A 27,935-nucleotide genomic window follows, 5' to 3' on the forward strand; every position below is an offset into this window, starting at 1 on the left:
AGCACCCCGCACGCAGGTGGCCCCGAGCGGAGCGGGCGAGCGGCGGGGCGCCGGGGCCGGGCCACCGCGGCACCGGGACGCGATGGCGGCGGCGGAGCCCGCGAGCTCCGGCCAGCAGGCGCCGCCGGGGCAAGGGCAACGTCCACAGCCGCAGCCTCCGCAGCCTCCACCACATCCTCCACAACCGCCACAGCACCCCGGGAGCGCGGGCGGCAGCGGGGGCGGCGGTGGTAGTGGTGCCGGTGGTGGTGGTGGCGGCGGCGGCAGCAGCAGGCACGAGAAGAGCCTGGGACTGCTCACCACCAAGTTCGTGTCGTTGCTGCAGGAAGCCAAGGACGGCGTCTTGGATCTCAAAGCGGTGAGCCTGGGAGGCGGGAGTGGGGGGCGGACTGCAGGGCGTGTGGCCTGAGGAGAAGCCCGGCCCCCCTCGCCGCGTGGGTCGTGCGGCACGGTGTGGGCGCGCCCCGCGGGCACCGCGGGAGCAGAAAAACCCTGGCCATGTGGCTGACGGACGCCGGGTCCGGGGAGGGCGCAGGGACCCGGTTAACCTCTCCGGGCCGCCTACCCAATGGGGTCTGGCGCGGCGCGCGGGGGGCTCTCGACAAAGAGCCCGGGAGCTCGAGGCCGCGTGCAGGGCGGCGCTGCCTTGGGACTCCTGGAGCGAGATCTGCAGCTCGGCATCCACCTGCGGCGAAGGCTCGGTGGCCGGGCGCTTTGCCTGCAGACACCCTGGGGACTCGGTTGCTGTTGGGATTCTCGGAACGCTGTTGTTTAAAACAGAAGGCCCAGGGTGCTCTCTGTTGCAGACAAGAAATGAACTTTCCGTAGTCCTCATTAAAATAATAATCACAATAATACTCCCTACCCCCTTTTCATATATACTTCCTTTCAGCACTTTGGTGATGAGGAAAGCATATTTGGTTAGTGAATTAATCTGGCGGCCAGGAACGATTTCGAAAGGTGAGGGGATGATTTGTAAGATTCACCCAGGCAGGTGGGAGCGCTCAGTGAAGTCCGTATAGTTTCGTGAGAACGTGGGTTTAGCCCTTGGCCACAGCCCGGAGTTTGCCAACAACACCGCGCATCCAGTTCGCCTGGTGCTGCAGAATGACTTAACCGTCCGCGTGGAATTTGGAAGGATTCCACAACTGAGGGAGAGAGGCAGACTGAGAATATGGATACGTGTGAATGTGACCAATTGAACTAAAATCCGCCACGCCAAGTTTAAGGACCATAGCTTTACGAGCAAACAAAAATGTTACTACTGCACAGGTGCAGCGGTCGCTGGGGAAATTGGCGCCAGCACTCAGGGGAGGTGCCAACCTCGAAGCCATGCCCAGTGGCAGAAGTCCCATCTCCGGAGGGGCACCAGGCCCACCACCCCTGAGAGGAGGGCGAGACAGTTCCATGGGTATTGACTGTCCGGGTAACCGAGCAGAAAGTGTGCCTTCCACAGCGTCCTCCTCCCCCTGGCTGTAGCAGCTGAATTGTTCTGCTTAATGGAGATGGAGCACATATTTGGGGAAGTAGTTTCTGCTATCTTGATATAATTTTGATATAAATCTTTTTCCCACCTTTCCAAGTTCCATGTTTTCTTTTTTCCTTCCATACCTCTTTTTTCCCACTCTCTCCAAAAGTGCTTTATGGCACATATTATACTGTGGGTAGTGAATTAAAATGGATTGTTTGAAAAATTTCTCAAGAACACTTAAGGTCATCAGAGAAAATCTGCAAAACTCAAGATCATAGACTGCTATTTAAAAACATAAAAGTTGCGGTGTAGATTTTGAGTTTAATAGGGAGGTGTAGGGGGATATGTTTTAGATAAAAAAAAAACCTGAATTTGGAGGGCTTCTGCCTCAATACGCTTCCAGCTGGGACTGAACTGTGGCCATGCTTCGCCTGCGCCGGTTGGACTGGAGTTTGATCTGTGGAAGTCCCTGAGGGGCGAGTGGGGTGCAGTCTGCTGTTTCCTGCAGAGATGATCTCCTTCATCCTGAATCTGCCCCGGAACTTAAAGATTCCTGCAGTAATGTCTCATTGTATTCCATGACTTTCTAGAAGACTTGTTTGGCATGCCATGCTTTTTCTCTGAAGAATGTATATGCATTTTGCTGAAGTATTTTTCATTGATGTACAGGAGCACTTCGGAAAGGTCAGGGAAAATGGAATTTAAGTTTCCTTAGCCCGAAAAGTGAGAGCTGCGTAAAGCCACGTTGGCTTGGTGCCTGGTGGGAGGTCCACGGATGGGTATGATGGAGCTAATACAGAGGAAGGATGACATGGTGAGCCAGGAAGCCGGGGGTGGTTGGACCAAAATTAAGCTTTTAGAGCCAGTCCTCTCTAACTACCTTTCAAAGGCATACAGCCAGAGACCCAAGGACCTCCCACCAGGCTCACCCCAGGATAGCTCAGAGGTATTGCATGAATTTCCATTCTCATCATACCGTCATCAACTTGGAACTTGGGAATTTAACAATCCACCTGAGGGAGGGAGCCATACTCCAAGCAAGCCTTCGCAGATTCGGTTTTCTAATGTAGACCACTAAAGGAAAGAACAACCTCACTTTGGCTTTTAGTGATGTTTATTTTTAAAAATATAACTGATTGAGGGCATAGCTAAACAAAGCAGGTAAGTCTTCTTAATAAAGCTGTTCTGGAATAATTTAACAATTAGGAAGGACTAGAAACACATTGGAAGTCATTTGAGGAAATTTTTCTCTAATACCTCCCCACTTCTGTTGCATTAGATTGATTTGCAGCAGTGGAGGTGGGATAGTGCCTTTCTTTATTTTCCCTTCCCTCTTCCCTTCCCTCTCCCCTCTTCCCTTCCTTTCTCTTCCCTTCCCTCTTTCCTTTCAGGTAAATTGAGTAATTGCATTTGGATAAACAGTTTGCCAGTTTATGCTGTTAATGTAGTTAGTACTTATGGAAACCTTACTATATTTCAGGTATTTTACATCTGCTAACCCATTTTGTGCTCTTGCCAGTGGAAGTTTTTGAACCTGATATCACCATTTCACGGTTGGGAAAATTACTAGGTTAAATAAGCAAGACAGGTTTAGTAACTTTCCAAGTATCTTATAGTAGAAGGAGCCAAGATTTGACGCTAGCCAGCCAGGACCTTCTTCCAGGTCCCCCACGTGGTGCAGGGACCCAGCCTCTGGCCATTCTCCATTGCTTTCCAGGCCGTGATGGAGTTGAACCGAAAGTGGAGCAGCTGCAAAACAAACTGGTGCAAATATGGCAGGCTGGTACTGCAGGTGGAGGATTAACCTGCTGTGCGCCACGTTCATTGGAAACTCAAATATACAGAGAGGAGGAGAGGCAGAGAGGAAGATCTTCTGTCCAGTAGTTCACTCCCCAGTGACTGCAACGGCCATAGCTGAGCCAATCTAAAGCCAGGAGCCAGGAGCTTCTTTCCAGGTCTCCCATGCACGTGCAGGGACCCAGGGCTTTGGGCTGTTTTAGGGAGCTGGATTGGAAGTGAAGCTGCCGGGATTAGAACCGGTGCCCATATGGGAATCCGACACATTCAAGGCGAGGACCTTAACCACTATGATATCGTGCCGGGCCCATTGGACCATGAACTTTTAAAAGCATGATCTGGACTCTTGTATAATTATGTAAGTCATCAGTTATCTGAATGATACCTGGATTAGTGTGTTTCTTATGTCACAGGTCCCTGATTTGTACCCATTTATGATAACCTAATTGTCACACATTTTGGAAGAAATGAGTAATTTAACCTTACAATAAACTGGTTCTTCTTAATATTCTCCTTAATACTTGTTAAATTATTTAGTGGAGAGGTAGGCATGTGATTACAAAGTAAATTGGAAGTGTGTTGTAATAAATTTAAAGAGTGAGAAAGAGAATGTAGGAAACATTGTGTGCCCTTAAACTGTATGTACGAAATACATGCAACTTGTACTGATTCTTACATGCAGTTAGCTTAAGCAGAGATAGATGAATTGGGTCGGCTGGACTCAATTGCGTGCTTAAAAATCCCAGGAGATTTCAATCCGTGGGTGTGTATTGTAAGACTTGGAAACAAGGCTTTAGCAGATACTTGCACAGCCATGCTCATAGCGACATTTATAGCAGCCAAAATGTGGGAGCACCACATTTCTATCAGTGGATAAAATAGGAAGTAAACATACAATGGAAGATTTTTCAGCTTTAAAAAGTGATATGAAAATTCTAACATACACTATAGAACAAGTAAGCTGTAGGGAAATGCTAAATGAGATAAGCCAGTCATAAAAACAAATACTGTGTGGTTCCACTTAGGTCATGTGTATGGAGTGGTTAGATTCATAGAAGTGTATTTGCCAGGAGGAGACAATGTCAGTTGTTTAGTGATACTCCTCAAAGTCATATATTGATGTCTTAATTACTGGTGCCTCAGAGTGTGATGGTGGAGGCAGGACTTTTGCAAAGATGATGGAGTTAAATGAACCTATTGGGGCAGGCCCTCCTCCAGTGTGTTGAGTGTCCCTTATGAGAAGGGAGAAAGTGGCACACCCAGAGAGACCCCAGGGATGCCCTCACACTGTGAAGACCCTGACGACACAGCGGGAAGGTACTGTCTGGGTTGAAAGGGGTCTCAGAAGAAGGCAGATCAGTTGGTGCCCGGGCCTTGGTCGTCCTAGTCACCAGTGAGAAAACATTAACGTGTAAACCAACCCACTGTGGCGCTTTGTGGAACAGGTGTAGAGTTTCAGTTTTGCAAGATGAAGTATTGTGGATGGAATTAGTATAGCTGAATTGTGTACTCTGCTTTTAGCACTCGACACCTGTTAGAATGGTGCAAATTCAAACTGCTAGCACTAGCGGAAATGCCAGCAAGGATGTGATGTAACAGGAAGTCTCATTTATTGCTGGTGAGAATACAAAATGGCAAAACCACTTTGGAATCGACAGTCTTGATCGTATGATCTGGTATCATGCTCTTCGGAGTTTGACCAAATGAGTTGAAACTTATATCTACACAATCATTCATAGCAGTTTTACCTTATAATCCTAAAACTTGGAAGCGACCATGGTGTCCTTTAGTTGTTGACCAGATAAACTGCTACCTCTAGCCAATATTATTCAGTGCTAAAAAGAAGTGGGCTATCAAGCCATGTGAAGACATTAAGTACGTATTATTAGGTTGAAAAAAGCTCATCTGGAAAGTCTACATACCGTAGGGATTTCTATAATAGAGGCACTGACCTGTGGCACAGTGCGTTAAGCCACCACTTGGGATGCCAGAATCTGGTATCCATGTGTCAGCTCCGATCCTGGCTCTTTCACTGTGACCCGGCTTCCTGCTCCGGTGCCTGGAGAAGCAGCAGATTGGCTCCCTGCCACCTCGGTGGGAGAGCTGGCTGAAGATTCTGTTTCCAGCTTTCCGTTTGAACTAAACCTGGTTGTTGTGACCATTTAGGCAATGAAAAGCAGATACTTCAAATGGAAAACATAGAACTCTAGAGACAAAATACTAGTGGTTGCTGTGGCAGGAAATAAATAAGGATGGGGGATTTTCAGGGCAGTGAAACTGTTCTCTGTTGGACACGTGTCATCCAACATTTGTCAGAGCCCACAGAATGGACACCAGCAGGAGTGAAGCCTAGTGTTGGGTTGTGTACTGTGGCTGATACAGGTGTGAGCGTAGGTTCTTTGAGTCTAACACGCTGAGGTGGATGTTGACAATGGAAGAGGTTGTGTGTCTGAAAGAGCTATTGGAAATTTCCTGTACTTAATTTTTCTGTGAACCTAAAGCTGCATTAAAATGCAGTCTGTCAGTGATACCTATATAATGCTAATCTGAATGCATGTATTCCCGGGCTCGGTTATTAAATGCAAGAGATTGAGCTGAATGGAAAAAAAAATACCTTACAACACTATTAAAAATTATTACTAGTAGCTGATACTAAACAGCTGGCACTGTTATTAATCCATGTAGCAAAACGACAAAGGAGTTGCTATAGCGCCATTTTGCTAAGAAATTGAAGCTAAAAGAGGGTAAGAGATTTACCCAGTATATACTGTGAGAGAAATAGGAGCTCCGTGTGAACCACCATGCTAAGCAAAAGATGAACCTACTGCTAACGTGCTGTCTTTAGCGTTCTTTTGAAAGAAAACAGGGGAGGGGGAAGCTTGTCATTCTCATTTTCTAGCTTTCCAACAACATAATATACTAATTCTGAGCTTCTGATTCTGATCAGTGAACAATGCTTTGAAACTTTTTAAAAATAAAGATTTATTTATTTTTATTTGAAAGGCAGAATTACAGCATGGTCAATGTCCTTGAGCAATTTAGGAAGAATCTAGAGAAGTTTCCTGGAAGGCAGCGGTGGCACAAAAAGCTAATTCTCCTCCTGTAGTACTGGCATCCCATTATGGGCGCCGCTTCCTGTCTCGGCTGCTCCACTTCGATGCAGCTGTCTGCTTTGGCCTGGGAAAGCACCGAAGGATGCTGCCAAGCATTGGTCTCCTACATCCTCATGGGAATCTCAGGTAAAGCTCCTGGCTCCCAGTTTCAGATTGGCTCAGCCAAGTGTTGCTGCCATTTGGGGAGTGAACCAGTGGATGGAAGATCTTTATCTGTCTCATCTCTCTCTCTAATTCTGACTTTCAAGCAGAATAAATATATTTTTTAAAGTTTATGGAAAAATGTGAATTATGAGAATACTCATAGATTTCTATTTTTTTGTCACCAAAATCAACTCCATATTTAATTTGTTTTCCTGTGACCTTTCAAAGTACTGTCAGTCTGAGCCTCAGTTTCTTCATTTGTAAAGTGAGAAAAGTTACTACAGAACTGCTAGCCCAATATGGTAGCCTAGTGGCTAAAGTCCTTGCCTTGCATGTACTAGGATCCCATATGGGTGCCAGTTTTAATCCCGGTGGCCCCTCTGCCCATCCGGGACCCTGCACATGCATGGGAAACCTGGAAAGAAGCTCCTGGCTCCTGGCTTTGGATTGGCTCAGCTATGGCCATTGCAGTGGCCACTTGGGAGGTACATCATCGGACGGAAGATCTTCCTTTCTGTGTCTCCTCCTCTCTGCATATCTGACTTTCCAATAAAATAAAATAGATCTTTTTTTTTTTAAAGATTTATTCATTTTATTACAGCCAGATATACACAGAGGAGGAGAGACAGAGAGGAAGATCTTCCGTCCGATGATTCACTCCCCAAGTGAGCCGCAGCGGGCCGGTACATGCCGATCCGATGCCGGGAACCTGGAACCTCTTCCGGGTCTCCCACGTGGGTGCAGTGTCCCGTCCTCAACTGCTTTCCCAGGCCACAAGCAGGGAGCTAGATGGGAAGTGGAGCTGCCGGGATTAGAACCGGCGGCCATATGGGATCCCGGGGCTTTTAAGGCGAGGACTTTAGCCGCTAGGCCACGCTGCCGGGCCCAATAGATCTTTTTTTAAAAAAAGAAACTGCTAAAATGTATTTTGCTTTCAAAGCACGTATAGTACTTGGCACATAGTAAATGTATGTTAGATAAACAGTAGTTAACAGGAAAGATCAATATTAGGAATTCTGTATACACTGATTTAGCAGATTCGGAAAACTGATGTGTAATAATGATTTTTGTTCAACTTCATAAAACTAATCACATTCATTTCTCATCTGCTGTTTGTAATATTTGGCTGCTATTGTAATTTTCAGGTTATTATTTATTTCACTTTATTTGAAAGGCAGAAAGGCTGGCAGAGATCTGCCATTTGGTGGTTCACTCCTCAAATGCTCAGATGCCATGACTGCAAGGTGGCTGTGCAGAACTCGGTGTGGGTCTCCCACACGCATGGTAGGGACCCAAGTAGTTGCCATCGCCTGCTGCCTCCAAGGGTGTGCTTTAAAAGGAAGCTGGGTCACAAGCGGGAGGAGAGTCGTGACTCAGAATAGGCACTCCAGCACCGGCCACAGCATCCCAGCCCTGGCTGTGATTAATACGGCTGTGAATATTCATTACAAGTCTTCGTGTCATAGACACATTTTTTTCATAGTTTTGATTTGCATTCCTTTGAATTATTTCATTATTAACTCATTACAATGTGATTTTTTTTAAAAAGACTGTTAACAATATTTTGATGTTAATTCTGTGCTTTTTTCCTGCTTTAGTCCAATCTGTCTTGTCCTTTTATATGAAATAGATTTGCCATTTGTAAGTTCCAGGTGACCGACAATTTTGACATTTTGCTGTGTGTGCTCATGAGCTTGAGACAGATTCTTCAGTTCATCTGGCATGGGGTGCTAATCAGTTGTGAAGGCAGCTAAGCTGAAAGCTGGATTTGTCTCCAATCATGGTTCATTTTTACTCTAATCCTGTTGAGAGTTTTAGATTGTGCGGTAGCTTGAATACTGACGGGTCTCCAAAGGCCTGTGTGTTTAAGGTTTGGTTCCCAGGGTCCAAAACTCAGTGATGTGTTTTCACTTTCTAAGTTAAGAATATGGACTACAACCAATTACATAGAGATTTACCTGTTATTAGTATATTCTTGAGGATACAGGGTCCAAGTATCATAAAACCATGCTTATCCAATTGGATTTCACCCCATTACTTGTTTTCAGACAAGGTGAAGATTTTATCTTTATTAATAACATTTCTTACTAGAATATATGCAACCATTTTGGTTGGAAAATTTTTCAGAATGGGCCATAGCTGTCCTTATCCTCTTAAACTGAGAATACTGAATGCGTTTTTCTGTTTCAGTAGCTCAAGATATTCATAAATTTCACACAATTTTCCTAGTTAAATAGACATTTTATCAGATATCTCTTTTCTTTGGAATACTTTCTGGTGACTTGAATAAGACAGTTAAAGTTTCTCTTTAAAAGCATATGCACTGTTTATTAAAAATAAAAATCAGGGAAAAACCGTAAAGCCTATGCATTGCAAAACACTGAGTATAGAAGCAGTTAGTTTGCAGTAGCTTAACCACTGAAGGCTTTACAAGACATTCCTTTGGGGTAGGGCTTTGAGAGAGTTGAAATACTTGTTATGTAGTTAGTGCTGCTTCTGGAAGGAGCCTTTGTGTCTTTCAACTGCTTTTTTTTTTCTTTGGTATTTAATTTCCTTGTTGATTTTATGGTTCCTATAGACTCAGTGAATGCACACTGTGGCCTCTTCAGGATCTCTTTGGGTCCCCACCTTAAGTAATCTCCTTTTTCCCACCTCTTACAACACTTGTGTCATTTTTTTAAAACCTCATAAAGTGTAGGCTACAGCCCTAAAACCTTATATGTGTGTGTATTTATTTTCTTTTTCTAACAAATAGACAAGTAGAAATGAAAACCATTGTATACACTCCATAGGAAACCTTCAGTGGACCAGTGTTAGTAGAATTACTCTGTGCAGCCACATAACTTGGAACATTTGGTTGTATACTAAATTTATCTGAAATGTTTAAAAATTGCGTAAGTCCATCTAAAACCGTTTTGCCACAAATTAATTTCATGAATTTATAATTGGCACTAACTCCTACCTAGATTACTAATTGATTTTCTAAGGCTTTTCCTGTAAAACAGGAAGAGCTCCTGCTTTAAAAAGTTGTTTGAGCACTTGATGATATCTTAAGATCCTATTACATATTTATCCTAATTATCACCTTATAAAAAGTTCTTACTGTGGATTGAAATCAAACATGCTACACAGTAATTACCATTAGCAGTGTTTCAAATTAGGTAATAGCCCCAGCTTTGCCATGGAGTAGATCAACACAAAACTTCATGGCACATTTGAAGATGAGCTTACTCAAGTATTTTGTTAGCTAATTTTGAAACCTCTCAATGCATTTTTTTTCTTCATTTTGAAAGGCAGAGTTAGAGAGATGGAGACAGAGATCCGTTATCTACTGATTCATTCCCCAAGTGGCCACAACTGCCAGAGCTTGGCTTGTCTGAAGCTGGGAGCCAGAACTTCTGGGTCTCCCACATGGGTGCGGGATCCCAAGGCTTTAGGTCAGTCTTAACTGCTTTCCCAGTCAGTAAGCAGGGAACTGGATCAGAATTGAAGGAGCCGGGACTCTAACCAGTGCGCATATGGCATGCCAGACTGCAGGTGGATGACAAGCATGCTGCATCACAGTGCCAGCTCCATAATTTTAAAAACTTTAGAGCAGCACAGATATGGAGACAGATCTCTGTTTGCTGGTTTACTCCCCAGATGCCTGCAGCTGCCAGAACTCGGTCAGGGCAAAGCCAGGAGCCGAAACCTCCAGGAGGGGAACAGCAGCCCAGCTGTTTGAGCCATCACTGTTGCCTCCCTTGGTTCCTTTTAGCAGGAGGACGGAATGAGAATTAGAGCCAGTGCTTGAACCCCAGTGTAATGATATGTTAGGAAGGCATTTTAACCACCTGGGCAGTTGCCCACCCTTGTTTTTTGCTTTTTAAATCCTTGTGAAATTGTCTTACAGGCGATTGTGGTAGATTACAATGGACTCCTTCCACTTGCAGCTAATTGGTTTTATGTGTTTCTGTTGCACATGTTTGATTTTAGGTCGTGAACCTCCACGCTCTACTTTTTTTTTTAAGATTTATTTATTTTTAGTGGAAAGTCAGATTTTCATAGAAGAGATACAGAGAGGAAGATCTTCCTTCCACTGATTCGCTCTCCAAGTGGCCATAATGGCCAGAGCTGAGCCGATCTGAAGCCAGGAGCCATGAGCTTCTTCTGCACATGGATGCAGGGTCCCAAGGCTTTGGGCCATCCTTGACTGCTTTCCCAGGCTACAAGAAGGGAGCGGATGGGAAGTGGAGCAGCCGGGATGCAAACTGGCACCCATGTGCAATCTTGGTGCATGCAAGGTGAGGACTTTAGCCACTAGACTACCTCACAGGGCTCTGTTGTAATGTTGAGTTCAGACTTATGGTCCCAGAAGAGAGTAAAACAGCTGCTTTGCAGATGGAGAACCTGAAAGTCAGTGCTGCTTAGAACTTGCTGTCTACCGTTGGCCTTTTGGAACACAGTGTCCTGCTCTGTCAGAACATCACCCTGAGCAACTGAGCCTCAGCTAGTCCTAACTTAGATAAACTGCTGCATAATCTCCTCCCTTTCCTCAGAGCGCTGGGTTTTACTGGACTTGTTTGTTGAAGTAAAGGGGTGAGGCTTCGTGATTTTTCATACTGTCTCTTAGCTGCCCTGGTTTTCTTGTCCACCTCTTAAAAACATGATATGCCTTAACTTTGTCCCGTCTGTAGATTTTGTAGAATTTAATATTTGGAGGGGAGAATTGTTTCTTTCAGATGGTTATTTTTATTTGTTTGTGACAATTAAATTGATATAATAGAATTAAATGCTTCCTTACAACTATACAGATCAAGTCCTGTTAGAGTAGCCGTCACTTTGTTAAATAAACTTGACACAAAACATGCACATGTGCATCTGTTTCACAGCTACATTGGCAGGCAAATAAAACAGGAAGGCCCTGCCCCTGGTCTCTTGTGCACACTCCTCCAGGGCTGATCGAAGGTGCGCTTTAAATCCATGATCACCAACCTGAAAGTGTTAGCAACGTTGCCCAGCATTCCTTTCCCCCGTCGGCTCTCTAGCTCCTATACATAAATATTTCACACCTTGTCTCTTCAACCATCAGTCATTTCCATCACCAGCCCACTCCCCACTTCAGTAGTGATGAGAAAATGTAAAGCAGCTTTGTTCTCTTTCTTAAAATGTCTCCGTTAAGGCTTTGGTCTACATCCCTCTACCAGAAGAGCTATGGTCAGGATCTCGAGGGATCTTCCCAAGGACAAATTCACTGATCATGGGTTTTTTTTTTGTTTTTAAATTTATTTATTTTTGTTAGAAAGATTTACAGAGAGAGGGACAGATAGAAACTCCATCTGCTGGTTCACTCCCCAAATGGCCTCAATGGCCAGAGCTGATCTGAGCTGAGCTGATCTGAAGCCAGGTGCCAGGAGATTCTTCCAGGTCTCCCATTTGGGTACAGGGTCCCAAGGATTTGGGCCATCCTCTGCTGTTTTCTCAGGCCACAAGCAGGAAGCTGAGTGGGAAATGGCATAGTCAGGCCATGAACCAGTGCCAATATAGGATGCCTCGCTTGGAGTTGGAGGATTAGCCATTTGAGCCATTGCACCGGCCCTACACCTTCTTAAATTATTCTCCATAAGTGGTCACATCAGGTAGGGCTGTGCTAGGCCTAAGCTAGGAGATAGGAACTCCACCTGGGTCTCCCACAAGGGTGGCAAAAATCAAGTACTTGGGTCAGATGCTCCCTCCCAAACAGATTAGCAGGAAGTTGAACTGGGTTTGGAGATGGACTTGATCCCAGGGATTCTGTTATGGGATGAAGGCTTCGCATGCCACTGGTTAGTTCACTGTACCTTACCCTCTGCCCTCATTGGTCAGTTCTGGTGACTTGCCCTAACGGCAGTGCATGGTATGGTCTTTCTTAGACTTTGCTCCTTTGAATGCCAAAACTCCACCCTTCTGCTTCTGCTACTTCTGTGCAGGAAGCTCATCTATTCATTGATCGTCAGTAATGGCTATCAATGAGCCCTGCTCCTTCCTTACCTCCCAGGTGAATCCAGGGAGTTCTGTCTAGTGGCCTACAATGTCTGTTCTCTGATGACTACTGAATTTCTGCCACACATGAGGGCCTCATTCCTATTTCACACACTTGCCAATACAGTGGTCTTGATTTCTTCCCTTCAGTATCAGAAAAATGTCCAGGGTCAAGATCCTGATTTCCAGTGGCTCACCCCGATTCAACCTGTAGTAGTCCCTGTCTGTGACTGGTCAACTCAAAAGACTGTGGAATCACCCTGGACTCCTCTCTCTCTCAGGGCCTGCTGCTTGCTGACCTTCAAAAATTTACTCAGAATTTCATTTCTCAGTACCATTGTCAGTACCCCTCCATCCAAGCCACTGCCATGATTTTGTGGGTTTCTGCCATGGCCTTCTCACTGGCCTTCTTTCTTCCACTTCAGTCTTACAAGAATTTTCTCTATGCAGTAGTAAGAGAACCTTTAAAAATGTGAACTCCAGGGCTAGTGGAGGCTCACAGCTTAATGTTCCATCCTTTTTGGATACCAGTTTTGGTCCTGACTACTCCATTTCCAGTTCAGCTCCCTGTTTATAAGCCGGGAAAGCAGTGCAGGATGGCTCAAAGCCTTGGGCCTCTGCACCCATGTAGGAGACCCTGAGGAAGTTCCTGCCTTTAGATTATTAGCTCAACTCCAGCCATTGTGGCTATTTGGAGTGTGAACCAGTGGATGGAAGACTTCTCTCTGTCTCTCCTTCTCTCTGTAAATTTGCCTTTCCTATAAAAATAAATAAATCTTTAATAAAATATATGAGGTCCAGTCATCCATAGGCTCAGAATCTTTCAGGGACTTTTAATTGATGGGAACAAAAGCTGGTGACTTAAGAACCTTTGTATTGGCTGGCCCCTTTGTTCAGATTCTGCTTCTAACATATACTTAAATAAGTCACTTGATCCTTTCAGTTCAAATGTCACATTGTGAAAGGGCTCTGCTCTGAACATCCTGCTTAACATAGTTGCATTCATCTTACCTCTAAACATAATTATTTGCAAAATAACTATGTTTCTGTCTTTGAGGACAGGACTTTGTTGCTGTTGTACCCATAAGGCTCAGAACCAAGCCTTGAAAGAAGTATGTGTTACATGAATTGGTGAAGATGATGGTGGTGGCAGCAGTGGTGGGCATTCATGACTTCATTTTAATATAGTTGAAAATCTCAGGTTATTTAATAAAGCTTCAAGACTCACACATTTTGTTAAAGGATTTATTTATTTTTGAAAGAGAATTTCAGAGAGAGAGGGAGAGAGACCGTCCGTTTGCTGGTGTGACAGCCCAGACAATACAAAATGGTGGGAGTAAGGCTAGATCTTCTGGAACATTTTTGGGACATGTCCATAAGCTGACGTTTGCCATAACCTTGGGTTCTGGGACACCCCCGAGACGGGAGGGAGTGCTCATCACAAGATGGTATCTCATTCCAGGATGAGATCTTGCTTTTCTTTTATGGCTCAGTCAAGAAACTGATTGCCCCAAATTGGTTTCTATACGTGGAATTGGAAGGACCAATTTGCCTGTTTGCCTGGTTTGCCTGGTTCTGGCGGGATACAGCTCTTACTGATTGGATAGTTTGAAGTGCATGATGCTTAAACTGGGTATCTGTTCCACACCACTACAGCTGATTGCATAATTTGTATTGTGCACTGATGTAACAGTTGACTGATTTGTATCATGTGCCAGTGTTCTCAGTTAAGTGGATGATTGTTGCTCAAGAACCCCTGAGCAAGGCTGATTGGGGCTGCTGCCCTCTTCCATGTGTAATGGAACGGGACGGCCTGCTGGCCGGTGAATAGACTCCCGAGCTTCCAAGAGTCTGCCTCTGACTGATTTCTGGGATAGATTAGGTCACTCCCCAAATGGCTGCACATGGCTGGAGTTGGGCCAGTACAGAATCAGGAGCTTCATCTAGGTCTCCCAAGTGGGTGGGTACAAGGAACCAAGCACTTAGCCATCCTCCACTGCTTTCCCAGGCACATTTGCAGGAAGCTGGATCAGAAGTGGAGCTGCTGGGACAGTGCTGCTGGGACAGTGCCAGTGCTTCAGGTGGAGGCTTAATCTATATGCCTAACACCAGCCCAAAAAACTCCCTAACTTTTTAAAATAGCACATAAAACGGAGTAGTCACTGTACTCACAAACTCTGAAATCTTTTCCAGGATCCTCTTTCAACCTTTATTTGATGATGAACTGTTACTGTTAGTTATTTAAAAAGAGATGAGAGTTCTAGTTCATATGATATTATATTATTACGCGCAGCTAATTCCCGCAACCTGGTTCTTTACTGTGAGCTGAAATTACCAGACGCAAGGAGGTATCTTAAGAGGTTTATTCCAACGGGGAAGGAGCCTGGTAGAGGTGGTGAAGATACGGAAAGAAGGGCAAGAGAGAGAAGAGGGGGAGAGAAGAGAGAGAGAGGGGAGAGACCAGAGAGCAAGCCGCACCTGGGGGGCCTTTTTGTCTGCCAGGTGTAGGGGGCGGGGATTGGGAGGGATTGAGGCCAGGCCCCAGGGGATTGGTGCCCGCAGGTGAATGCCTAGGGATGATTGGTGAGTGGGCGGAGTTGGGGAAGGGGCTGGAAGATTGGGGTGGGATTCTCAGGTGGAATGCCAGATTACATCTGATTGGTGGATAGCTAGGCCGGCGGGAATTTCGTGAGCTGTGAGGAAGAAGGAATGGCGCCGGGTCCAGGGAAGGATATTGGAATAACTCCTTACAGTTACTAGCCCACATTTAAGTATTAACTGTGTAGCACACATTGTACCAAGAGTATCCAGCCCAATCCCACAGTTTACCTGTTTGGTATATGTTATCATTCTGTGTTATAAAAGAAAATAAATGGAACTTACTGAGTTTAAGGGACCAGCTGACGGTAGGAAGTAGTGCTGGAATCTAATCTTTATTTGTCCAACTCTAGAACTAACTTCTCAGCAATGATGCAGCTGCTAAAAGCCTCACAGGGATTCTCTTCAAGGGATTTGTTCTGTTTATATTGGTCATTTATGTTTATGTGCTTAAATAGAAATCATTTGTCACTGAAACCAAGAATATAATGTTGTGACTGGTAAACAGTGTAAGGAGTTATTCCAATACCCTTCCCTGGACCCGGCGCCATTCCTTCTTCCTCACAGCTCATGAAGTTCGCGCCGGCCTAGCTATCCACCAATCGGATGTAACCTGGCTTTCCACCTGAATCCCACCCCCCAATCTTCCAGCCCCCTCCCCAACTCCACCCACTTGTCAATCATCCCTAGGCATTCACCTGCAGGCGCCAATCCCCTGGGGGCCTGCCCTCAATCCCTCCCAATCCCCACCCCCTATACCTGGCTGACAAAAAGGCTCCCCCAGGTGCGGCTCGCGCTCTTATCCCGGCTCTTATCCCTCCCCCTCTTACCCCGCTCTTACCCCTCTCTTCTCCCTCTCTTCTCTCTCTCTCCTCTCTCTCCCTTCTCTCTCTTGCTTTTCTTTGCTCTCCCGTTCCCCTCTACCCATTCCTGCCCCGTTGGAATAAAACCTCCAAAAGATACCTCGTTGCGTCTGGTGTTTCAGCTCACGGTAAAGAACCAGGTTGTGGGAATTAGCTGCGCGTAATAATATCGGGATAATATCGTAATATCGTATGAACTAGAACTCTACAAATCTTTTTAAAATAACTAACAAACAGTAATAAGCCTAAGTCAGAGACTTTAAAAGATTTTGAGCCAAAGGTTCAATGTCACAGTACTTTGCGTGATGGTAAAGGACAATGCTTGCAGCGTGGTTTGTGTTAGCATGTTGGAATAGCAAAGCGAGTGGGCTGTTGCTGTGGTTGTGAATGTTTTTATGTGTAAGTATGTAGATACAGGAACACAAGGCTCAGAAGAAGCCAGAGCTTGAGGTGCTCACAGTTCCTCAGGAGCGTTCAGCAGGTGGTGAGGTGCTTGGTGCCTGGGAAAGGCAGATCAGACTTGCTAACTTGCTGCTTTGGCTGTTGGAAGGAGCTCCTTTTGCATAAAAGCGTTGAGGCCCTGGGAGGCCTCATTACCAATCCTATGAAGTTAAAACCCTGCTCATTAATTTAGATAATGTGCGGACAAGTTGTCAGCATCACAAATGTGTTTTCCGTGGCTACAATTAACCTTAAACTGTAGGTCCACATTCAAGATAGGTTATTGTTAACTAATCTATTCTGAAAAAAGTTTGTAGGGTGATGAGTTTTTATTGGGAAACAAATGTAAGAAATGTGAGTGAAAACTAATTAGAGGAACTTATATTCCTGGAATTTGTTTGTAATGTGACAGTTCGTAGTGTCTTTGTTGATTTTACTTTATATGAATGAATCTAATACATTTCCATGTAATAGTTACTAGTACAATTTTGTTCTAGGAATTATTTATTTATTTATTTGAAAGTTAGAGGGAGGGAGGAAGAGAGAGAGAGATCCTCTCATTTCTACTTCCTGCAAATGCCTGCAAAGAGCCAGGTCTGGGCCAGGACAAAGAAACCAGGAGCCCAGAACTCTCCGGGTCCCCACTGGCGGCAGTGACCAGTGTACTTGAACCGTCACCTGCTGTTTCCCAGGATATGCACCACAGGAAGCTGCATAGGAAGGGGAGTGGCGAGTTGCTGTGGGATGTTGGTATTCCACGGACTTTCTTCAGTGTTGTGCTGCAGTGCCTGCCCCTGTGCTCTGAGTTTAGGGTTTTCGTTGTTCTTGCTGTTGCTTTTTATGCTTTATCTTGGTATGGCTTGATTCATTGCTGTTTTCATTGGAGTTTTAAAATGTAATTTCAAAGTATTACAAAAAGGTATATAATAAAGAATTTCCCTCCCAAGGATCCTACTTGCCAAAAAAGCCAATTCTGGAGATAACATTTTTTTAGGTTTCAAAAAGTAAGGAAGGCTGTCATTAGGTGAGAACACGAACAGAGAACTCAGATAGGAAGCGACACAGGTAGAAATCATTAGCTCTTCCTCCAGCGTAGTTCCTAAGGTGGCACGCATCATTTTCGTTGTGTTCTTTTGTTTTTGTGGGCTTTGTGTCATGACCTTCACTTTTCTTTCCCATTCCAACATCTGCTACCTTTTAACTGGAATAATTTCTTTGGTATTTGCAATGTTCTGAACATACCCAGCTATTGTTCTCAAGCAACTGACGGGGTCAAATTTGGGATTGGGCATTCATGCTGTGAGCTTAATAATCAACCCTTTTTTACTTTAAAATATGATTTGTTTTTTATGTTTGCTTTATTTTCGTAAGCAGGCTGCAGACACTTTGGCTGTAAGGCAAAAAAGAAGAATTTACGATATCACCAATGTCTTAGAAGGAATTGATCTCATTGAAAAAAAGTCAAAAAATAGTATCCAGTGGAAGTAAGTTACAATTCAGCATGCAATTCTAAAACATTTAGTTTTTCCCTGTGACTTTTCTAGCATTTGCCCTTTTAGATTTCGATGCTCTATCTCAGCCTCTCCTTGTCCTTTGGAACCCTGTATCCATCAGCCCTGGCTGAAGTGCCCCCTTGTTCTCTGCTGTCTCAATTCTGTTCTTAGGGTACATGTCTGACTTTCTCCCTCCGGTTACTGCTTTGGCAAACATTGATGCTGCTTTGTACTGTAACTCCTCTGAATGAATCGTCACCCAACTAAAAAACTCCTGCCACTAAGGACTGTATTGCACATAGAAATGTGTACCTGTAAATTCTTGAGTGGAGTAATTGTAATGTTTTAACTGTTGCATAATTGTCTATTTGGAAGTGTTCAGTTGTCCTCTTTTTATTATTATTATTTTTTTAGCTGAAATTTCACCAAAATGTTAAAAGCGGTGTATTCATGAGGCTGCCAGTTTTGACTGTGTAACTTTGACATCTTTTTGGCGCCTGAATCACCAGCCTGGTCTCCCAGGTGACGGAAAACACTCTGGAGCAGACTGTGAACTTTTTTTGTAATTCATTTGTTCTTGTCAGTACATTTTATAAGCAGATATTTTCAGAAAGATAAAATATTTTCAGAAAAATTTTCTGAGAATTTTAATCTTGAGTTTTAGCAAAGTGTAGATTTCATTTCATATTACTGCCTATAGAAAAATTAAGTGATGTAAAGATAGATCTGATTTGGGAATATCAATTTTCACATGTTTTTAAGAGGTGTAGGTGCTGGCTGTAATACTAAAGAAGTCATAGATAGACTGAAATTTCTTAAGACTGAAATTGAAGATTTAGAACTGAAGGAAAGAGAACTTGATCAGCAGAAGTTGTGGCTCCAGCAAAGCATCAAAAATGTGATGGATGACTCCATTAATAATAGATATCCTTTCAAATAATTAACACATGTACATATAGCAATCTGTATGCTTATAATATAACTTTTAGTCTGAAACCCAGTTACTTTATTCAAATGATTCTAGAGTTAAGTTTTGTAAGTAAATATAACATTTCAGTTTTTATTTTATTTTTATTTTAGATGATGTTAACATAGTTGATCACAGTGGGGTGAGTCAAGGGTTAGGGAAAAGTGGGGTATGATAATTATTTCCAAATTTTCTATTTCTCCTGACTGTTTTTTGGTGTGGGGGCAGGGGGAGGGTAAGAGGAGAAGCCATACCTAGCCTCCCAACCACCCCAGTATCACCCAGGGATGGGGAACATTTCAATTTTGTTAATGCTTCTCTAGTGAATCATACCAATAGTTTAAAGATTGTACCTGTTTATCCATTAATTCCCAGGTTTCATTTGCAGGGGAAAAAGATCAGGTAACTTTTAATCTATCCTTTGATAAAATGAAATATGCTAACTGAAGTGCTTAGAAGGGTCATGAATATTAGAACTTTGTAAGAGTGATATATTTTTATTTTTTTTAAAGAGAGGTATATATATTTTTTTAAAGATTTATTCATTTTTATTACAGCCAGATATACACAGAGGAGGAGAGACAGAGAGGAAGATCTTCCGTCCAATGATTCACTGCCCAAGTGAGCCTCAACGGGTCGGTGCGTGCAGATCCAAAGCCGGGAACCTGGAGCCTCTTCCGGGTCCCCCACGTGGGTGCAGTGTCCCAGTGCATTGGGCCGTGCTCCACTGCTTTCCCAGGCCACAAGCAGGGAGCTGGATGGGAAGTGGAGCTGCTGGGATTAGAACCGGCACCCATATGGGATCCCGGGGCTTTCAAGGCGAGGACTTTAGCCGCTAGGCCACGCCGCCGGGCCCGCGATATACTTTTAAATACTAATGTTCAGTGTTCTGAAGTGGTAAAAATTCATCAACTTTCAAGGTTTTCAAAAATTAATTTTGGTCTGACGAGGCAGCAGTCTGGAGTCCAGTCAGTCCCAGGTCCTTTTGCTCGGTCCTGGCCTGCAGATAGCTTCTGGTGGCAGGCAGGAATCCCAGGTTTGCGTATCTGTCATATTGTGTTAACACCAAAAATCTTTTAATTTCTTCTAAACCACTTTGTCTTTTAGATACTTGAAATTCTCCTGGCTTGTGACTTGACTTCCACTCTTAGGAAAACTTCAGCTACATTTTACATTTTCTCTTATACCCATTTTAAACAGTACATGGTTTTCTTTTTCATATTGTCATGGATTTGGTGAATAAGTTCCTGGTCGCTTTCTAGAAATAGAACAAATCCTTGATGGGTTTGAGAACCGTGCAGGTTTTCATTTTCTTTTCCTTAAAGATTTAATTATTTTTACTGGAAAGGCAGATCAACAGAGAGAAGGATCTTCCATCCACTGGTTTACTCCCTAAATGGCTGTGGAGGCCAGAGCTGAGCCGATCCGAAGCCAGGAGCCAGGAGCCTCTTGTGGGTCTCCCACACGGGTGCAGGGTTCCCAAGGCTTTGGGCCGTCCTCCACTGTTTTCCCAGGCCACAAGCAGGGAGCTGGATGGGAAGTAAAGCAGTCAGGACAGGAAATGGCTCCTCCATGACATCCTGGTGATTAAAGGGGAAGGATCTGTCAATCGAGTCATTGTGCTTGGCCACATGTAGGTTTTCAAGCTGTGCCCTGTAGGGCCCTGAGATTCAAAGACCACTGAACCTCGTTGGTCTTAGACTTTGGTGTTCAGGTTTACAGGATTCTGGCCATTCCCAGTTCCTCAAACCATAATGGTATGTTACACACACACACACACACGGTAGAAGAGCTCCAGGATGTTTATTTTGGTGCAAAAAATGGAAAATCATACCTAAGTTTTTATAACATGTATTTTTCATTAGTTTTTTGGAAATCCTTCAGGAATATTATACATGCACACAGACATACACACGTGTGTGTGTATACTACATACGTGGTTATCTGTAAATTTTTTGAAAGCCTGAAGGGACCTTTCTGGGGGGTGCAGTTCTTGGAGAGTATCGAAGGCTCAGTGTGGAGCACACCTTGGGTACTTTGACAGTTTTCCAGGGCCACACTCCCCTCTGTGGATTTGACACCCCAGGAAGCAGTATTCGCTCTGCCTTCATCGCCAGGCCAGGCCAGATTACCAGAGGTTCCTCCTACAGCTTGGAATTGACCCAATTACTCTAATTCTTAAGTGTTCCCCCTTTCATTCCTTGCTTCTGTGAAAACTCCACTTGGGGTTTGACTTAATGCTTTCTCTTCCTCTGTCTCCTGCCTTTGACCACGCTGGTGTCTCTCCCACACGGGCCTGTGTGACGTGCCACACCTGCTGTCTCCAGGACCTGAGTAGTGTTTTCCTCTTGGTCTCCGGTTGTAGCTGACCTGGACTGAGTGTCTCATAAAACATCACGGTGACACAGGATGTTCAGTTTAGGTTTTTACTCTGCACTCCTGCTGATGGCCCCTTATCCATTTCCTTCTCTCAGAAGCCCCTGCCTCCAGAGAGAATGCACTATTCTCTCTCCCAAGGGTCTGCAGGTGCGGCAGTGATCAGAATTGGAGCAAAGGAAGTCTGATTCCTTCTGCTTTTCTAAACTGAAGACTTCTTGTCTTGTTTGATCATGTATGGCAACCCCTTCATGCATTTGGCTATTTGCTTATTTTAGCCTTCAGATATATTCATTTAAATGCTTAAACCTTGATACAAATGCTGTTCCTTAACTCTTATGGCAGTACGTTTTCCTATGTAACTCATGAAGACATCTGTAACTGCTTTAACGGTAAGTACTGTTAGACTTTTTCTTATGTGTTTTCTTGGGCCAACCTATTAAATGTAGAGGGATTTAGAATTGCACATTTACCCAGCCTCAGGCAGCATGTCAGGAGTTTGGGACATTTTTCTCACTCTTCAGTGCTGTGTGTTGATTGCTACATTTGTTTGTGTTTTCATGACAACTGCTTTTAACAGCTTTTCATGATGTTGCCTCAGTTGGCAGGCACATGTTGAGTGTGGGAGTGGAGAGAAGGCGAGAGGGCAGAGGGGCAGGGAAATTAGAGCTGGATTGAATGTTTCTCACACTCAGCGCCCACGGCTGTCATGAGTACTGTTTTTACAAACACACCGCGTGTGCTGGCCCTCCGGGGAACCTAAAGGAGCAAGGACCTAGGTTGCTGCTTTCCATAACCAAAAACTTCTCCCAATCCTAGTCCAGCCTCTTCATTTTTCTCCTCTTGAAGTGACGTTATGTAGTAATTAAAAAAAAACGGGAGATAGTAAATTCTGATAACATTAGTAAAGTCAAAAATTAGTAAAAAAAAAAAAAAACTAGTAAAAGTTTACATATATTTAATTACGTATGTTCTACCAAAAGGACAGCCCTATGTATTAAACACCACCCCCCAAAATACCAAGAGCTCTTGTCAAGTGCAATCTGATTTTTCATGTTAGCCTGTGTTAGAAATACATGTTAACTTAATGTTTTATTTTTCCATAATTCCCAAGCTTTCTGAGGATGTTGGGAAATTTCTGTTACCCTGTTAACTTGGACTTCATGAATATATTCCCTTACCTTCAAGATTTCATATTCTCTTACCTAGCTCTAGTGTCCTAACTCATTTAAGTAGTTTAAATATTTCAAGTAAATGTTATTATTAAACTGAAGTGAAAATGGTTAAGAACCACAGCTTTTATAGGAGGCAGATATAAAAGCAAAATTATTCTGCATTGTGTTTGTGAATGAAAACAGTAGAGCTAACACTGAATGTTTATCGTGTCCTAAGAGGTACTAAAGTTAAGTTATCTCATTTAATTACCATTTTGCAGAATTTAAAACCAAAGCTAAGGTCATCTACCCTGGTTTTTAAACCCAAGCATTCTGCTTGCAGAACGTTACTCTTGCCACATTTCTCTATATTCTTTATTTATGTTTTTGACCAGGTGATACACTTTTGGCCATTCAGGCACCTTCTGGTACACAGCTGGAGGTACCTATTCCAGAAATGGTAGGTATCCTGTAAGTGATTGGTGTAAGCAGTTTTGAATTGCTGCACTACCTCTTGCGAAAGTTTTACTATTGGATATTTTATATCTTCTGTACTTTAGAAGTGAATAAGTAACCTCATTTGATGTTTTCATTACAAGTAGTTTGTTTTTGTTTTGTTTCATTGGAAAGCTAGAATTACAGAGAGGGAGAAACTGAGAGGACTATTCCATCTGCCGGTTCACTAAGGGCCAGGGTTATACCAGACTGAAGCCAGACACCAGGAACTTCATCCAGGTCTCCCATGTGGTGCAGGGGCCCAAGTATTTGGGATGCCCTCCCACTGCTTTTCCAGGCATGTTAGGCTGGAACTGGATGGGAAGTGCAACAGCTGGGATTCCAACAAGCACCCATATGGAATGCTGACCTACAGGCTATGGGTTATCCTATTATTCCACAGTACTGTCACCGCGTTTTTGTTTTTTAACTTGACTTTATTGCAGCCAGAGGATATCGGGAGAAATAATGGCATTTGTAATAATCTTTTAGCTTTATTTATTTATTTCTTGTATGTTCTTTTTCTTTTTTATTGGAAAGGCAGCTTTAATAAAGAGGAGATACAAAGATCTTTCTTTTGCTGGTTCACTACCCAAGTGGCCACAATGGCCTGAACTTAGCCCATCAGAAACCAGGAGCCTCTTCTGGGTCTCCCATGTGGGTGCAGCATCCCAAGGCTTTAGGGCATCCTCTGCTGCTTTCGCAGGCCTCAGGCAGGGAGCTGGATGCGAAGTGGAGCAACTGAGACATGACCGGCGCCCATATAGGATCTCCGTGTGAAAAGCGAGGATTTAGCCCCTGACTCATCCCACCAGGCCCTGCAATGATCTTTCAAAATCAGTTAAGGGCCTGGCACAGTAGCCTAGATGGCCCAAAGCCTTGGGATCCTGCTCGCGTGTGGGAGACCCGGAAGAAGCTCCTGGTGTTGAATGGGTTCAGCTCCAGCGGTGAGTTAGCCAGAAGATGGAAGATCTTTGTCTCTCCTTCTCTGTGTAAAACCCGTCTTTCTAATTAAAAATAAGTAAATCTTTTAAAAAATCAATTAAAATGACTACAAGTAAAACTTATAAAAAATCCTGACTGAGGAAAAAGGTTCAACTTAGAAGAATTGTGAAGTTGGCACAATAGCACAACTGACTAATCCTTTGTCTGCAAGTGCTCGGTTGGGTCTCTGGACCACACTGGAGACCCGAAGAAGCTCCTGGATGTTGGCTTTGGATCAGCTCAGCTCTGGCCGTTGCGGTCATTTAGAGAGTGAACCAGTGGATGAGAGATCTTTCTGCCTGTCTGTATCTCCTTCCCTCTGTGTATCTGCCTAACAAATTAATCTTAACCTTTCACTAATTTTTTGCTGTATGTTTCATGAGTTGTCTTCAGATTCAATGTTTCCAAAACTGAAAGTTCTAACCCACCCCGCTCCCCTCCAAAAAAGAGCCCAAAAAGATAACTATATTATTTGACTTTTCACCTCATTTTATTAGTTTGTATTTAAGCATTTATATTATATATATTAGTTTAAAGCCTTGGGATGGAAATTACTTTCTTTTATGCTTAAATCTCTGTAGTAGAAAAATCAGGTATGCTTGCACTCACTGAATGGAAACAAGTTGTACTTTCCTACTTTTGGTCTCTATCCTTCTATTTTGACTTTGTGATTTTGTGAATTTGGTTAGTCCTCAATAAAAGTTTTTTTTTTTGTCTTGTTTTCAGTGTTTTGAGGTAGCTAGAAATGTTAATATTAATTCGTAATGTTTATACCAATAACTTCAAAGGGTCAGAATGGTCAGAAGAAGTACCAGATCAATCTAAAGAGTCACTCAGGACCTATCCACGTGCTGCTGATAAATAAAGAGTCCAGTTCCTCGAAGCCTGTGGTGTTTCCCATTCCCCCACCTGATGACCTCACCCAGCCTTCATCCCAGTCCTCCTCCACTCCAGTGACTCCACAGAAACCCCCCGGGGCCGCTCAGCATGTGCCTGAGCAGCCTGCCTCTGAAAGAAGTCCACATCTCCAGCAGACACCTGCTACAGACATACCTTCAGGTAGGCTCCAGGCCCGCTTCAAACCTTAGGGGAAAATACAAATAGTGTGTTAAATTGAATTGGGAAGTCTTCCTGAATCTGATCTTTGAAGTACTGTCATGTTACCCAACACAGGAGACAAAATAGTAAGATTTAAAAAAATCAATATTAATATTTTTAAATTTTGTATCAGTATCAGTAATAGGCTAGTTTCTTTAGCATTGGGACAGGTATAAGGGGACAGGTATAAGGAAGATCCAATCTACAGGCCTACATGTGTTTCATATGTGAGGAGGTTCAGAACGTTCATGGAAAATGTGTCTTATTTTCACAAACTTTTGAAGCTGCATCCTGTGTATGGGAGATACACAAGTCAAAAATATCTAGTCAGATAAGATAACAGAGCTGAGGCTGGCTAACAGTGAATACCGAGCAAGGAAGAGACGTCTGTGCAAAAGGTGACTGTTTCCCTTCGGATTCTGTTTCTGGGGCTAAGTAAGTCAGACTTGTTGCCTTTTCTTTATTATTTAGATACATCAGCTTTTATCTGTGGTTCACTTGGTGAGGCTCTTTTATTTCTTAAGACGTATAGGATAAGAAATTGAAATTATAACTACCTTCACAAAAAGGCATTAAAAATAAATATAGCACATGTGGACTTACGCCTCTTTCTTGACTATTAACCTCTTTGCTGAGACTTAGTTTGTGAGTGGACAAATGGTTGCAACTCCCAGTTATTTATGATATCTTGCTTTCTTAATTATTTCATCTGCAAAGTGACAAAAATGGGGAAGGTGGACAAATAGCCAAAACACTAAAAGTCGGGTGGGAGGAGTAGGGACCATAACTGCCAAATTCATAAACATCTCCTTGGCATGTGTTTCTTCTGGTTCTGGTGGGCAGGCATTTAGCTAGCAACTCTTGATTGCAAACATAAGGAACATGCTTGTCTCTCCGTTGCTGAAAGATGAATGGTGTTAATGTAGAGGACACAGCGCAGGTGGTTAGTGACTGTAAGGTACATAGTCCTCATTCTTTACCTATGGGATGTTTCCTTGCTGCTCCTCGGAGAGTTCACAGTAGTTAACCATTTAATGAGAACTGAGCAGTTAGCTTCTGTACATGATCTTGTTTGGAAACTGAGGAAAGTAACCAGTAACCTGGGGGCAGACTTGAGAAGGCTGGAGTATCACACTAATGAGTTAGGATATCAGTCACTAATCCAGTGAATATTACTGACCAGGGAAATATAGCAATTAGAACTGTGTGAGCAGAACAAAATGAATTAGGACAGAAGATGCTTTAGGCTCTAGGAAGTAGAGATCAAAGTGGAAATTGAACATTTGAAGTTTGCAGTTATGCAACTGTGGGAAAGCATCAAGGCTTAAACAGAGGGATGACACAGCATATTGAGAAATAACTTCTTAGGCAAAATAAGTAATATTTAATGTGTGTGATCTGGAAAGAAAGGTAATAGGAATGAAAAAGGATGCAGTTTTAAGATTTGGAGACCAGGAAAATTAGACCCTACGCTTTCTGACAGTTGAGTTTCATGGAATGAGGATTGGTCTAGGTCTTGAGTTTGAAAGCATAAGTAATACCAGTAATGTTCATGAAAATGATCTTTCCAGAATGTTGCAGGGAGTCAACTTTACACGCAGTCAAGCTGCCGGTGTTTCAGTACTAAAGTATGTAAACAGAAATGTAACTGAACTTTATCATATTTCTACTTTCAGTAGGATCTATTAGTGGAGACATCATTGATGAGTTAATGTCTTCTGATGGTAAGTAATTTACAGTGGTACTTGTTTACACATCAGCGTTGTTTTCCTAGAAGTCACAAGTGACACAGTTTGAGACTGTATTTTCTAATTGCTTTAGTATGATGATTCACGAAAAGTCTCCCTTAAAAATACCTCACAGTAAATAATAACCGTGCTTCAGAGTGTATTTTTTCTGCATTTCAAGGAGAAAGAATCCATGAGGGGCTACTTATCACCTTTACTTAATAAACTTCAAATGTAGTCCCAAAGAGTGCAGTAAGATAATATGTCTAAATGAGTGGATCTGAAACCCAGTTTTGTGAAGACTCACAACGTGGCATATTTCAGACTGCCACTGTGAAATCCCCAAACTTCTAACTTTAGCCATGTCAGCTTCCAATCTGAAAAAAATTCTTAAAATAACTACTATCTGAATAATTTGTCTCTGAGCTTCACTTTGCTGTTGCTTCTTGGATTCAGAGTCCTGGTTCTGCTAACAAATGGAGCAGAGACCAGGAAGTGTAATAGGAGTTAAATTTGGTACAGTAACCACTTAGGGATTTTCCACTTATAGAAAGGACATTACTAGACTTTGGAAATCTAGTGCATACTTCCGTTTTCAAAGGACAGACTTGTTAGTTAGTGTTTTAAAATCATCAATACTGCAGTGACAAATTAATTCAGCCACACTAGGATCAATCATCAGTGTACATATTACTTTAAGCAAATCTTCTAAATCACACATAAAACAGGTCATTAATTTGATCATTTGTTGACATGTTGCAACTTAATTTGGGTTGATTCATTTGAGCATATTTTATGTTAGTTTCTATATAGGTAATTGTATTCTATCTTTAACACTGAATTTCTTTGTTTACAGTGTTTCCACTCTTGCGGCTTTCTCCTACCCCAGCAGATGACTACAACTTTAATTTAGATGACAATGAAGGAGTGTGTGACCTGTTTGATGTCCAGATACTAAACTACTAGATTTCATGGAAATTTGGGACTCCTATCTACCTCTAACTGTGTAACATTTAGACTTCTTAATAACCTAAGTATTTAATGAATGTAACACCTTTTTAGTTCACTGATTCTGAAGTATTCTTCCCTAATACTTTTCTTTTACTTCACAAAACTTCAACCATGAAAACAAAGGGCTTTACTATTCAACCTCATCCCCATGGGATCCCCATGTGATTACCTCCGGGATTTCAGTGCTTTTTTTTTTTCATCTG

The 27,935-nt window shown here is 43.0% G+C and overlaps 1 protein-coding gene across 2 annotated transcripts; it reads left to right on the forward strand.

The window, feature by feature from the left end:
• Nucleotides 1-27,782, forward strand: E2F5 (E2F transcription factor 5). Of its 2 annotated transcripts, none has more exons than XM_058668769.1 (8): nucleotides 1-358; nucleotides 17,802-17,911; nucleotides 18,683-18,845; nucleotides 21,613-21,655; nucleotides 22,813-22,877; nucleotides 24,685-24,955; nucleotides 26,671-26,718; nucleotides 27,578-27,782. In XM_058668769.1, exons 1-8 carry the CDS (start codon nucleotides 83-85, stop codon nucleotides 27,685-27,687), a joined length of 1,086 nt encoding a protein of 361 aa, XP_058524752.1. In that variant the 5' UTR covers nucleotides 1-82; the 3' UTR covers nucleotides 27,688-27,782. The 2 variants fall into 2 exon arrangements, with proteins under 2 accessions (XP_058524752.1, XP_058524753.1); XM_058668770.1 differs by having other exon boundaries at nucleotides 26,674-26,718.
• The last annotated feature ends 153 nt before the right edge of the window (nucleotides 27,783-27,935 follow it).

Source organism: Ochotona princeps, chromosome 9, assembly GCF_030435755.1.
Source record: "Ochotona princeps isolate mOchPri1 chromosome 9, mOchPri1.hap1, whole genome shotgun sequence".
NCBI classification, from domain to species: domain Eukaryota; kingdom Metazoa; phylum Chordata; class Mammalia; order Lagomorpha; family Ochotonidae; genus Ochotona; species Ochotona princeps.